At 43.6% G+C, this 13156-nt stretch overlaps 1 protein-coding gene across 2 annotated transcripts; it reads left to right on the top strand.

Moving 5' to 3' along the window:
* Positions 1 to 585: 585 nt before the first annotated feature.
* Positions 586 to 10516, top strand: CNOT6L (CCR4-NOT transcription complex, subunit 6-like). Of its 2 annotated transcripts, none has more exons than XM_010076732.1 (11): positions 586 to 697; positions 1162 to 1348; positions 1826 to 1911; positions 2373 to 2495; positions 3139 to 3198; positions 4993 to 5150; positions 6103 to 6257; positions 7479 to 7645; positions 8799 to 9023; positions 9739 to 9941; positions 10304 to 10516. In XM_010076732.1, the coding sequence occupies exons 1-11, from the start codon at positions 586 to 588 to the stop codon at positions 10514 to 10516; spliced, it is 1689 nt and encodes a 562-aa protein (XP_010075034.1). The 2 variants fall into 2 exon arrangements, with proteins under 2 accessions (XP_010075034.1, XP_010075035.1); XM_010076733.1 differs by having other exon boundaries at positions 2373 to 2462; positions 3130 to 3198; positions 7479 to 7630.
* Positions 10517 to 13156: the final 2640 nt, after the last annotated feature.

Below are 13156 nucleotides of genomic sequence, written 5' to 3' on the forward strand. Positions count from 1 at the left end.
CGAAAAAGCACAAAACAGAAAAGCCAGATAGTTAATGGAAAAACTGAGCTCGTGCGATTTCAAGTCTTATGTAAGCGGAGTGCAAAAAGTGGGACTTTGAGTGTTGAAAGTAGTTGGTGTAAAAGCAAAGAGAAGGGCCCTCCCTTCAATCGGTCCCCTGTGAGAACCACAGGAGCGAGCAATCCGTCTGCTTTTGCCGCAAGTGAGCACAATGCTGTCAGCTTGTCAGCAGCTTCGTATGCAGCAAATAACAGTGGCGTAGGTTACGCTTCAGTCTGGGGGTAAACTAGGAAATCCAGAAAGTCTGCACTGGGGCAGGACAAAGGAACCCTGTGGATGACTGCAGGAAACCAAACTGCAGGAAGAAATGCCCTGTTCCGTTCTGGGCCGGTAGTCAGCAAAGGTCTGAGCACCTGCTGGAAGCAGTCGGGCTGATGTCAGTCTGATATTTATTGTGCATAAGTTTCACGCTGTGTGTTTTTGCGAGTGTCACTTGGGAAGGCAGTCTCCTGGTGGGCTGGAAATGAAGAAACGTTGTCGAGTGGCAGCCAGTAATGGTTATGCTGGTCTTTCAGACTAACAGGGATGCCAAAGGAAAAATATGATCCCCCAGATCCTCGCAGAATTTACACCATCATGTCAGCAGAAGAGGTAGCCAACGGGAAGAAGTCGCACTGGGCCGAATTAGAGATCTCGGGTGAGTTGATTCCGTTTTGAATTTTGGTTCAGTGGAGTTGTCAGTGCCCCAGAATCGCACTAGACGCTTTCAGAGATGGGATCCTGCAGTGAAAACAGTTTTTCTAAGGTGGGGGAGGAGGATGAATTTCCAAGATTGCCTTTGAGCTTGGCTGGCTCATGTTCAGCCCAGTTGATTTAAAACACCAGCTCAGACTGGATGCGAGTTTTTCGGTAGCACATCTGCTTCCCTGGAACTGTACCTCTGTCTCTGTCCTTTTAATTGGGAGGGTCAGATAATTATTTAAAGTCTGCTCATAGAAAGGATGCACAAAGGTGTCTTCTACAAAGTCACTGAGTGTTCCAGTGAAGTGGTGGGGTTTCCCCACTGGAAATCCCATATCCTGACATCCCTGGTGGTTTGTATGTAATGGCTTGAGAGTGCAAACCTGACTGGAGAGGTGGTTCTGTGCTTCTCTTTTTTAGGTAGAGTGCGGAGCTTAAGTACGTCACTTTGGTCGCTGACGCACTTGACTGCTCTGCACCTCAATGACAATAATCTTACTCGCATTCCACCTGATATTGCCAAGCTCCATAATCTGGTTTACCTGGATCTGTCATCCAACAAACTCAGAAGTTTACCAGCAGAACTAGGAAACATGGTATCTCTCAGGTGAGAGAAATGATTCTGCTTAACTTTTCAAAAATCTGTATTCTGGAATTGGGACCGAGAATTTTATTTTGCTTTTTCCATTCTTGTATTTAAAATACTTCTGAAAAATTCAAGACTGGTGCAAAGGTTTGGTTCTAATAATTGCTTTGGGGTTTATTACCCTTCTTTTCTCATCTCTACAGATACATGTCTGTAAGCTATGTAGTCATCTGCTCTGAAGCATTCTTTGAGGCTTGGTGATTGCCTGCTGTTTAAGTTCTCCTTGATTTTATTTTTGTGTTTTGGGGTTTTTGTGGGTTTTTTTTTCCTAATGAAAGTATGTCAGTCGTGCTTTGAAATGGGAAGATTGGCATGTCTTTCCATAAGACAAAAAATTCAGGGTGAAAAGCATCATCTTTGAAGATGAGTGGCATATAGCACTTGAAGAGTTTTCTGCTGAAATGATACTCATCAAAAGTGTTTTTGCATTTGCCGCAGGGAATTGCTTTTAAATAACAATCTGTTACGGGTTTTGCCTTATGAACTTGGACGGCTCTTCCAGCTACAAACCCTAGGTTTGAAAGGTGAGTGAGTTCTTTACAGTTAAATATTCCTGGGAGTACTCTGGAATTACTGAGGGGGCTGGGCTCACAAGCTTTGTGTATTACCTCAACGTGTTCTTACTGTTTATTTGAGAGATTAAGCTTGTGGCAAAAATGAACAGCCAGTTTGGAAAACAATATATTTTTTTTTTTCTTCAATGCTATTAAACAACTTCCTTATGAACCTGTTTCAAATCTGTGGGTAGGTAAATAAACCCTTTAACATGTTATATTTATTGATTCAGGTGAGTCAAAGACAAAAGTCTACGTGTGCTAGCTATTTCCATGGCATCTGTTACTGCAGTATTCTACGGTTCCAAGTTCAACCTGAATATCTTCTGGGTCAATTTGTTTGTTCTCATTATGGGAGATTTTCTGTTGTTGGAAAGCTTCAAGAAAGTCAGGCAGCTAATCACCCGGTTGTTGTTTTCTGCTGTTGGCAGGCAATCCTTTATCACAAGATATTCTCAGCCTCTACCAGGATCCAGATGGAACTCGAAAGCTACTGAACTACATGCTTGACAATCTAGCAGGTGACAGCCCTACACATCTGATTGACACGAGCGGTCTAAAAGCATGCACTTCTGGCAGGGCTTGCTGCTAAAACAAGGCTCTGAACCACAGAGGGGAGAGTATTTTCTAACCACCCTTGCATTTTTGTCAAGCGTTTCCAGTCGTACACACAAACACACGCTTGCCTAGTGGCAGAGGCTGACATACATTGTCTAAGCTTTTCCCATGTTCTGTTTGAAACCTTTCCATTACCAACAAGGTGCAAAGTCTTCCTTGCTGAAGCCATTTTGATACTTTCCGCTAGAAATTTTAATTCAAATGCAAGCAGAATGTCAAATTTAGAAATACCAAAGTGATTAAGAACATCCAGTACCTGACTTAAATCCTGCTTCGTGGTTCTGTAACTAAGCTTTTTGTTTTTCAATAATTTTTTCAGTGGTCCATTCTAGATTTGAAAGCAAGAGGCCAAAATAATCGTGATTCTTACAACTGACAAATTTGCTCTTACTATAGATCGCTATTTGTGGCATTTAAATGATTTTTGCTACCCCTGGAATGTAAAGAGACTTGAGGGCTTGGGGTTGCAAAGCACAGTGTGGAACATTACTGTTAGTCATCAGTTTGATTTAGAAATTGTAATGTACAATGATAAAACCTGAATTAATCACTGTTTTGATTCTTTTCTAGTTCATCCAGAGCAGCTGCCTCCAAGGCCATGGATTACTTTAAAAGAACGAGACCAAATTCTGCCCTCAGGTAAATCTGTGGTTCTTTTCCCTACGTTCACACAACGATGCGCTGAAAAACTTTTCTTTGGCTTTATTTTCAGAGATGTCTTCTGCCTTGCATGGATCAGATTGAAAATAGCAGGTTTTGTTCATTTGTATTAAAACAATTAACAGCTGTCTATGCTGTGCATATCATTTTTGTGATTTGGATAGGATGCCGGTCATTTCTTTTCCGTGTTAGGCTTTTTCGTAACTGTTCCAGCCACCGACGCCTAAGCAAAAGAGCTTTTTTCCTTACAAATTTCATTTCTCAGAAGCAAGAACTGTAAAATAACTGCGTACAAATGCCACGTCCGTGCGCAGGCTGACTACAGCGAGACTTTGAGAAGTCCCTGTCTGCAAGCGAACCCGGGGAGCGCCTGGTACTGCAGTTAGTGTAATGCCCTCTATTGTTGCTTTGGGAAAAGTGCAAGAGGCAGTGTTTCTTCAGGCTGTACACATCCAGTGGCTCTTCTTCCCCTGCACGTCCAGAATATAGATCTCAAAAAGCATCCGTGAGCTTGTAGAAAGAAGAAGAATGCTGATATTGTTATTGCAGAAGATCAGAAGCCACCACAACATTAAGTTCTGCATTTCTGTTTCAAAGTCCCTTACAAAACAGTAATTCAGTGGAGTTTTACAGACTTTGGTTTTACTTTTTAACTCAAACTTCCTGAGCAGAAACAGAACTCAGAAGGCATTGGAGAGCGTTGTGTTAAGCAAGTGAGCTGTGGGATATTTAATGGTAGAAACTGTAATAACCCAATTGGTTGCTATTGTGAAATTGAAACAACAGCAGAAATCTTCTTTGACTACAAGTATTAAAAATACAGCTGAGTGGTATCCTTGTAGTAAAAGCTCACTTCTTTCACTGTAAATGTGAGAAGTCTTCTCCCAGTGGCATGGTACTAAGATGTTGCATTTACCTATCTCTTTTTTCTTGGTGTAAAATCTAAGGGAGTTGAGAAATTTGTGTGTGAAAGAAGTGTATTTCAAGTCGAATGATCTGATGAGCTGCATGCTGGCTTCTCTCTCTTTTTCTTTATTTTTAAATGCAACCAAATAACTTTTTAGGTGCTTGCTAATTATGACTTCGTTTCTCTTTCTTTTCCCTGCCCTCACCCAGGCCTCTCTCCCTCCACTCAGACTTGATAGACATCGATACAACTTGGTACAACATAGAAATGTTGTACAGGTGCTAGGAAAATTGTACATTTTGGCATCCAACTGCCTAAAAATGAATGTGGTATCATGACACAGTAACAGCTTCTTTAGCAGCTTGGTTTTTGCTTTTGCTTTAGAACTGTACAGGTCACTTAAGCCTGAAGTTTGCTGTACCAAGGCAATATCGTGCCTTGATAATTCTTGTGTGATAAATACTGGGGGTTTTGACTCCATGGCTGAAATGGTTGCCCCTTTCCCTCTCGTTAACCCCAAATCCTGTCCCTAATTGTTGCCGATCCCTAGGTCTCCCCCATCCTCCAAGGTAATAAGGAACTGAGTGCAAAATGGGATTGCATTGCTTTGTTACCCACGCGACGCCCTCTCCTTTTGGTAGTAATGCTAATTTTTTTTCAGGAAGAGTTTAGCCTTACGCGGTAACTGCTGGCTCAGCAGGGCCTTTTTCCCTCCTGCTCATGAAACGCTCAGTGGAATAAGCCCACTGACTAGCCCACTCCAGAATAGACCATGTAAGATTCAGTATTTTGGCTTGAATAAGTTTAGTGTTTGTTATCTTCAGAGGTTGATAACCTTTCCCTTTTCTTTCTTTCTTTCCTTCTAGCTTCATTCACCGTTATGTGTTACAATGTGTTGTGTGATAAATACGCCACCCGGCAGCTCTACGGCTACTGCCCGTCTTGGGCACTCAATTGGGAGTATAGAAAAAAGGGAATCATGGAAGAAATCGTCAACTGGGATGCGGATATCATTAGTCTTCAGGTAAATGGAAAATAACTGTATTTTCCTTCTGAAACAGAAAACATTAACTTCCACCTTTAGAATGAAATGCTCCCTTGAAAACACCATATGTGCCTGCTTGCTAACAAATTCTGGGGCTTGCCAGTACAAGCTGTGTGCCCAGCTCCTTGTTCACCTATTAGCTTGTGTTTTGTGGAGTGAGATAAAATTAGCTAGGTTAGTAGGTAATCTGCAGTGGAAGATGTGGGGGTTTCCCCCTCAGGTAAGCATCCTAAATATTCTCCCTCTGGAGAACATAGAATGCTGTATCCCCACATAGCACTGTTCCTCGTTTGGTACAGAAGCTAAAGTCTCAAAAATAATCTCGTTGGAAAGCAAGAGGACTCTCGTGTTCAAAGTTAAATGTTGATTGTCATTGGTACCTGTATCCTGCTGTGTTATTAGAAGTTAATTGCCAATGGTTAGAACAGTTGAACATTTCTGCATTTAATCTGATCCAATTCTGCAGAATCTTACACAAGAAGAGAATAGCTACCGTGGTCCAAAAACCTTAAAAGATAAACCTCTGAAAACCTCTTGGAGACCCAGTGTTACTACAAAGAAAATGTATTGTTAGAGAACAGCCAGAGACCCTGGTGCGGATACGAATTGCTGCTGGATATCTGCCGACCTCTCTGAAGTTTTAACCTAGGACAGTATCTGCATTCAGATGTCAAAAATATCAGGTGTAATGTATTGCTATTCAAAATACACCTGTCTCTTTCCCGCCTGGGGGGAATTCCAGGATATCCAGGAATGCAAATCTGTTTCCAGCAGGCCATTAATCTAGGAAGTGACATGATTTGTGCAAACAGAAGCTTTTTGCTTTGGTGAGAGCCGCTGACTGCCAGCCACAGCAGGCACAAGTTGCCTTACAGGGATAGGAAGGGTTTACTTGACTTTGTTAGCCTGAGGTGTTTGTGTTCAATTCCAGGAAGTGGAAACAGAGCAATACTTCACCCTTTTTCTGCCAGCCTTGAAAGAACGAGGATACGATGGATTCTTTTCTCCAAAATCACGTGCCAAAATCATGTCTGAGCAGGAGAGAAAGCATGTGGATGGCTGTGCAATATTCTTCAAAACTGAAAAGTAAGGGGCAGAAGCAGCTTTTTTAAAAATACATTAAAACCAGTTTGATTTAGGTCCAAAAGGCGCCTTCTCTCGGGGTGCATGGTAACCACAGGGCTGTGCTATAAAACATCAGATAAAGTTCACTCCAAAGAGTGATCCTCCCTTCCCTTCTGCTCTATTTGCAACACACTCCTTCCATTTCTTTCAGACTACGAACAAAGATCACCCTTCAGAAGCATGGAAGTTGCAGGAGAGCTAGTATGAGTGAAAACTTAGATGCTTGATGTGCACATTTTTTGGCTGATCTAATAAATGCTTCACCTTTTCTGCAAACTTTCCCTTGCTTGACAAAAGTTTCACTCCTTTAATCTGTAAAGATCTGTAAGCTGGGCTTAACCTGTAGGTATTAACAGATGTATTGCTGCCGAAGGACCACCGAATATTATCTGTGTTTATAAATCAAGACATTACGTTCCTGAGTACCTGATCCAGACAGTGCTGCCACACAAAAAGCATCAAAATATTGGGAAGGGAGGAGAGGCGCTTCTCATTTGTGTAAACTGCTCCCGGGGCTGTGCTGTGTTGCACCACACTGAGTACCCCTCTGAATAATCCCTCAGACCAAGCTTCAGGAATTAGAATGGAAGTTTTGCAAAGCCTTAGCTCCCTTTCAGGGGTTTTGCTGCTTTCAGAAACAAAAATACACCTTTCAGATCAAGTATAAGAACAACTTGACTGGCTTGGCATAGAGAAAGTCTGTGAAAACAAACAGCTGATGTTTTTCAAACCTTCAAACCTCCATACTAACAAGGGTATATAGAGAACCGGTTGTTGCGCTTTGGCTCTCACAGGTGAAAACCAGAAGACTAGTAATACTGTTCTTTAGCTTTCTTAGGACACAAAAGCAAAAAACCACCCTTCAATAGGCAGCCTTTCGTTTGTCCTGAAGCAAGGCGTTTTTGGGCATCCTAAGGCTGGAAAGGAACAAAAACCCAGTTTCACAAAGCTAGTAGTGGTAGCTAGTGGTTTGAAAGAAGCTGGTTTTAATGATGCACTTACCCAAAGTAAGAGACGAGCCTTTAATTACGACCTCACCTTAACTTTCTGCCTAGAACACCCCTGAGGAGGTGCGATAACCTCTGAGCGTTGCTCTGAATAGTCCTCTCGGAGTGTTACGCTTGTCTTTTCATCCAGCTGCACGTCACACACCTTCACACGCCATTCTCTTTGTTCAATCAGATTTTCGCTGGTGCAGAAGCATACGGTGGAGTTCAACCAGGTGGCCATGGCTAACTCGGAAGGTTCGGAAGCTATGTTAAACAGAGTGATGACCAAGGACAACATCGGCGTGGCCGTGGTGTTAGAGGTGCACAAAGAATTATTTGGAGCAAGTGAGTACGAGTGTGGTTCTCTCATTGATTATTCAGTTCCACTCACTCCTGAGGCCATACGGCTCTCGAGAACGTTATCGCTGGCGGTGGTGGTCACCAGACCCCCGCAGATGAGCAGACGCTGTTCACGGCGCTAATTTGAGAAATCAGAGCCCATCGGTGGCTGAGCCAGGACACAGATGACATGATTTCCTGGCCTGGTTGCACTAGCAGCCAGATCCCCAATATTCAACTTTCTCCTCTCAAGCTTTTGTCCCTGCTTACTTTTTCTCTTCAATTCTACTGGAAGAATTCAGCTTTTCCAAGGTCAACGCATTTTTATGCGTATGCTCTTACCAGTAGTTTTCGGTAATGTTCAGCTTCTATTTTCAACTCTCTTTTTTCCCCCTTGATTGGATCCTTCCATCCTCCCCCAGCAACTACATGACAGCGCTAATGTATTGATGTGGAAGAAGGAGCTTCTCAGGTATCTTTTGATGCCACTTGACTGACGGACTGTCACATTTTCATTAAGTTTGATCAGATGCAGTAGACAATTTCAAGATACTTAAAATTGCCACCCTGCTCTGTCTGCGTGGCTGGTTTTTTGATCGCTGGTTTCCAGTGTAACCTTCAAAGGAGCAGGGTGTCTCAATTGCGGGACTGGAAGAAGCTGCCTGCAACTTTATGCCCCATCATGCAGAGTGCTGGTTCTTGGATAAATCATAAAAGCAGCTGGAGTTTTTTCCAGGTTCACGCTGCATTCATTTCAGCAGGTTTGAGCTTTTCCCAAGGGAAGAATTTTCGTACTGTGGCAGCTAAGAGTGAGGAAGCTCCCTTGTGCCTTAAATATTGCATGGTGGTTTAAAAGTCAAGCGATGACTTTCACTTTTAAATTCAAAGTGCCCTTTAGTGGCCAAGGATCGGAGAGTTCTTGAGGAAATCTGTCCCAGAGACACAGGGAGGAAGAGAAAGGGAGCCTTCAGAAGCTGTTAAGAAAATCAGTCGTAATATTATGCAAATGCCGCTGACTTAGAAAGGAGAAGCGGGGTTCAGGTCGTGCCTTTTTTCCAGCAATGAAAGCAGAACCATCTGCTGGCGTGCCTGACTCCCAAACCCTGAGGTTAACGTTCAGTCTGCTGGGTTCACAGGCAGCCCCTCACCGATAAAAACCTGTCTGTTCACCCAGGTATGAAATCGCTTCATGTGGACAAACAGCTGCTGATTGTGGCCAATGCCCACATGCACTGGGACCCCGAGTACTCAGATGTGAAACTCATTCAGACCATGATGTTTGTCTCAGAACTGAAAAATATCCTCGAGAAAGCCTCGAGCAGGCCCAGTAGCCCAACAGCAGATCCTAATTCTATCCCTCTGGTGCTGTGTGCAGATCTCAACTCATTGCCTGATTCAGGTAAGATGGATTTCAGCTTAATTTTTAACTTCCCTTTTTAGAACATTTGAATCCTCTTTTCCTCTGGGGGTGACGGGGCGGTTTGCACTTCCCCGAGTCGGTGTGGCGGAAAGCTTTCTTAATAACAGCTGTCTTTTGAAAAAATCCAACTGAAGAGAAGGCACGTCCTCCGGTTGAGTAGGCTGCTTTTTGTACGCAGTTGTACGCTCCAGAAAAGTTGGTCACACCTACAAAGATGCAGAAAAGCACAAACAGGTCTTAAATAAATCGTTAAATAAATACCTGTGCCTTGAGCAGCAATAATGAGTGGAAAAGTCGCAAGTTCAGGATGTAACGTGAAAACTTTCTAAGGAGATGAGCTTGCTTTAGTAATTACAACGTTCCATACTGTACTATCAGGTACACATACTGAAGCTGCCTCTCTGGCAGCCCTTGTCATGTATGCACTATAGCATGCGTACTGGGATTGACTGTAATCCTCAAAAAATGGTGTCAAAGCCGCCGCGGAGCCTCTGTCCCCTGGCTGCGTGTCAGAAAGGTCTGTCCGGCCCAGACGCAAATGAGACAGCCGCTGTGTAGAGTTCCCCTTAGATGGAAAGCTCTGTTCTGGTTTCAGGGGGTGTCTGACTGGTGTTTCAGTTTTTAACTCCAAGGCTAAAATTCCCCAACTGTTGTATTTTAAAGCAGCTCCCTGACTCCTTTCCTCTGCACCCAGGTGTAGTGGAATATTTAAGCAATGGCATAGTAGCCGACAACCACAAGGACTTCAAGGAGTTGCGTTACAACGAGTGTCTCATGAACTTCAGCGGCAACGGGAAAAACGGGGCTTCGGAAGGAAGGATCACGCACGGCTTCCAGCTCAAGAGCGCCTATGAAAACAACTTGATGCCTTACACCAATTACACTTTTGATTTCAAAGTAAGCAGCGATTTTTCTGAAATGGCAGACACTGGCCTGGTCTCCCCAGGACACTGTCTTTATTTTCTGGCCATTGGCTGTCTCTCTGGTCCTGTCAGTGCTTCATCACGGGTTCCCACACTTCCTGGACGCTTTTCCTACTGCACCAAAACCCTTGATTTGCTGGCGTTTGTAAGCTTCCCACCTGGCTCTGGCTGTTAATGAAAACGGACGCAGCGCTTTGAACGCGAAAGGCCCGCGCACCTTTCTGACCCTAATGCCAGCGCTGTGCCTCTTCCCGTGAGTCGCGGCCAGAAGCCGGGCGAGTTGAGGGTGCCGGGAGCGAGGTCTGTTCTCACTGCCGTGTTTCTCTTTCTCCCTAGGGTGTGATTGACTACATTTTCTATTCCAACACTCACATGAACGTGCTCGGTGTCCTGGGGCCTTTGGACCCTCAGTGGCTGGTTGACAACAACATCACTGGGTGTCCACACCCTCACATCCCTTCAGACCACTTCTCACTGTTAACACAACTCGAACTCCATCCTCCGCTCCTGCCTCTTGTCAACGGTGTGCACTTGCCGAACAGGAGGTAGTGGAGCCCTGCCCCTCAGAGGGCATGGACCTGTTGTTACGGACCTGTACAGTTGTAAATCAAAGTATATAGGAGTGAAGTATGGCCAACCTTAAGCTGCTTCTTCAAGCTCCTTTCCTTATGTGTTCGATATGAGATTTTGCACATTTTGGTGCATCTTGGTATCATTTGGCACTAGGGCTGGAACCAAAGTATTATTCCCTTTCCAGGTTTTTAATTTAATTTTTTTTTTTTAAACTGGCGAGCTTTTTCTTTTCAGTAGGAAGCTGCACTTATAAGTGGACAAACAAGATTAAAAACTTGTGTATTGACATATTTAAAGAGAATGCTTTTTTCCAGAACGTGGTGAAATGAGCCAACCTTTTAGGAGAAAGAAAACCAAAAATAGCAATGCTTGGTTTGTAGGAAGAATATTAGAAATGCTGTTTGTTCGAACCCAAAATGGAGACTGAACTCTGCATCCAAAATAAATTTTGCACACTAGCGAAGCACTTAATAGCTGACTATCAATGATTAACAGTGTGGCCCTGCCCCTCAGCCAGCTAATATTAAAAAACCAAAGATGGCTTCATATCTGTGATAACACTTGAGGTCTAAATCCTCCTGATGTCATTTGCTTCCCAACAAAATTCCCAGCCAAGCTGCATCTCACGGGCCTTTGTAGGTGAGCGTTTAGCACCGTGTATAGATTGCTCGCTTGGCAGATGCCGTGGTGACTTTTTTTCAGGGCTCTGAAGAACTCGGTCCTTTCTGGGCGAGATATGCGGGGATCCCAGGGACCTCTGTGAGCCAGAGCTGCCTCGGCCAGCCCGGGCGCCACGCTGTTCGGCAGCACAGCTGGGGAGCAGGATTTAGACATGGTAAGAAACTGCACCTGAAGTGAGCTGTTGCAAGGGTTTGGGCCCCAGGTGAATAAAGAAGTTGCAAATCCACCCTAGGTTCCCTCGTCCAAAGTTCAGTTGCAAACGTGGGAAGCTTGGGAGTAACTGCTTAAGCGTAGGGTCCAGGAAAAACCGCAGGAAATGATCGCACGTCCTTCTCCGAAGGGCACGCGGGGTAGCTGGCGGCTTGCTTCTTTCATTGCGGGAGAGAGCAGAAGCCGTAATCATTCCTTGGATTATTTTTCCTGACCCTAGTTGCCAAATAGCCATCACACGTTTTTAATAATCTTTCTTTTCTGTTGAATTAAAAAAGCTGCTGGTTCATTCCCAACTGTTAATGCTCTTTGGATGTGTTGGAAAAGCTTTTTTTTTTTCCTTCTTTTTTATGCTCTAGGTGGCCAGTTTGAAACCTTGTGCCTCAAGAGGCATTAAACATAATGCAATTTTCTGAAAAATTGGTTGGCTGCTTAATGTGTAAAAAAAAAAAAATGGCACAGTGATAGGAAAAGGTTGTGTCTGTGTTTTTAAGTTTTTCTTTATTCTGCTTTTTTGCTGCTATAAGATTTTCTTGAATTTATATTTTAAACTTTTCATGCACTTTACTGTTTCTAGTCTCAAAATGTGATATTTTTAATAAATGAAAAAATTTTCCATTATGTGAATGAAATTTTTAAACAGATCAATAGCCTATATTTATGTCTCATTCGTATACTGAAAACAGTCAAATTTCAATGGTGAAATTAATTTTAAATACTAAGGAGCCATCTCCTGTCTTGCAAAACTGCTAAGCCAGGCTCTTCCTCTACTGGTTAATGAAACATTTCCTTTGTCGTTTTATACATAGGAAATTATCCATAGGGGGGGGGAAAAAAAAATAATCAATTGGACCTGGAGTCGAAACTATTCCCTGAGTCTTGTTGGGGGCTGGGGAGGGGAGTGGGGACAGGACGTAAGAATCGGTTCAGCGGAATGACAACTCCCTTTAAAAGAAGTGCCTGAAAACGGAGGCGTCACCTATCGTCTAAATTGGAAGGGACGGCAGCGGGTGCAGTTCCCACGCAGCGCCAAAACAAACGCCCTGTGAAGAGGGATTTTCCTCTAGGTGCAGGTACCTCTGTCCCCGTACCCCTCAGCGCTCCACACCCAGCCCTCGCAGGGAAAAAAAATTGCGAAAGCGATTGAGAGTATAGTACTGGAAAGTAGAATAGCATGAAAAACTTAATCTTGTGGACATTACCTTTCTGTAATCAGCTCCTGTGTGTGTTTTGGAGGGGGGCTCTGCTCTGGAGGGGTGCACTAACAGACCCTTCTCCTCCTGTTCCTCCGCGCACGGTAACTAGCAGCGTGAGCAATATCTCCTACCATACTTCACTCCCAATATTTTTTGAGATGTTTGTATAAAATGGACTTTAAACTTCACCTGTGATTGTATATGAACTGCAGAGGAGCCCATTTATTAATAAAATAAAACCCAACAACAATCCTTTTGTAATATTGGGGTGGGAGAGGGTGGGGAGGAGACAAACGCCTGGCAAACGTTGTACGCTGCTGAAGTTGGACTTTTCCTTTGGTTTCTACCCGACTGAAGTGTTCTGTTGCAGGAAGGTGTTCAATTGGATTTTCTCTGCTGCGAAACGCACTTCCGAACGCCCATCACCCTGGGCAGTTTTTTTAAAACGTTATTTTATGGATGTTGCACAAAACCTTTGGATTTTAAAAAAAAAAAAAGTTTTGTTTATGTTTCAGTCGATGCGTGTAAC

Source organism: Pterocles gutturalis, unplaced genomic scaffold (assembly GCF_000699245.1).
Source record: "Pterocles gutturalis isolate BGI_N339 unplaced genomic scaffold, ASM69924v1 scaffold1173, whole genome shotgun sequence".
Classification (NCBI taxonomy): Eukaryota; Metazoa; Chordata; class Aves; order Pterocliformes; family Pteroclidae; genus Pterocles; species Pterocles gutturalis.

Bases quoted from the DNA above. Each gene is read 5' to 3' on its own strand.
- CNOT6L (XM_010076732.1), top strand. From the start codon at position 586: ATGCCAAAGGAAAAATATGATCCCCCAGATCCTCGCAGAATTTACACC. The intron at 1,349-1,825 runs GTGAGAGAAATG...CATTTGCCGCAG, and splicing joins GGAAACATGGTATCTCTCAG to GGAATTGCTTTTAAATAACA. The intron at 9,024-9,738 runs GTAAGATGGATT...CTCTGCACCCAG, and splicing joins CAACTCATTGCCTGATTCAG to GTGTAGTGGAATATTTAAGC.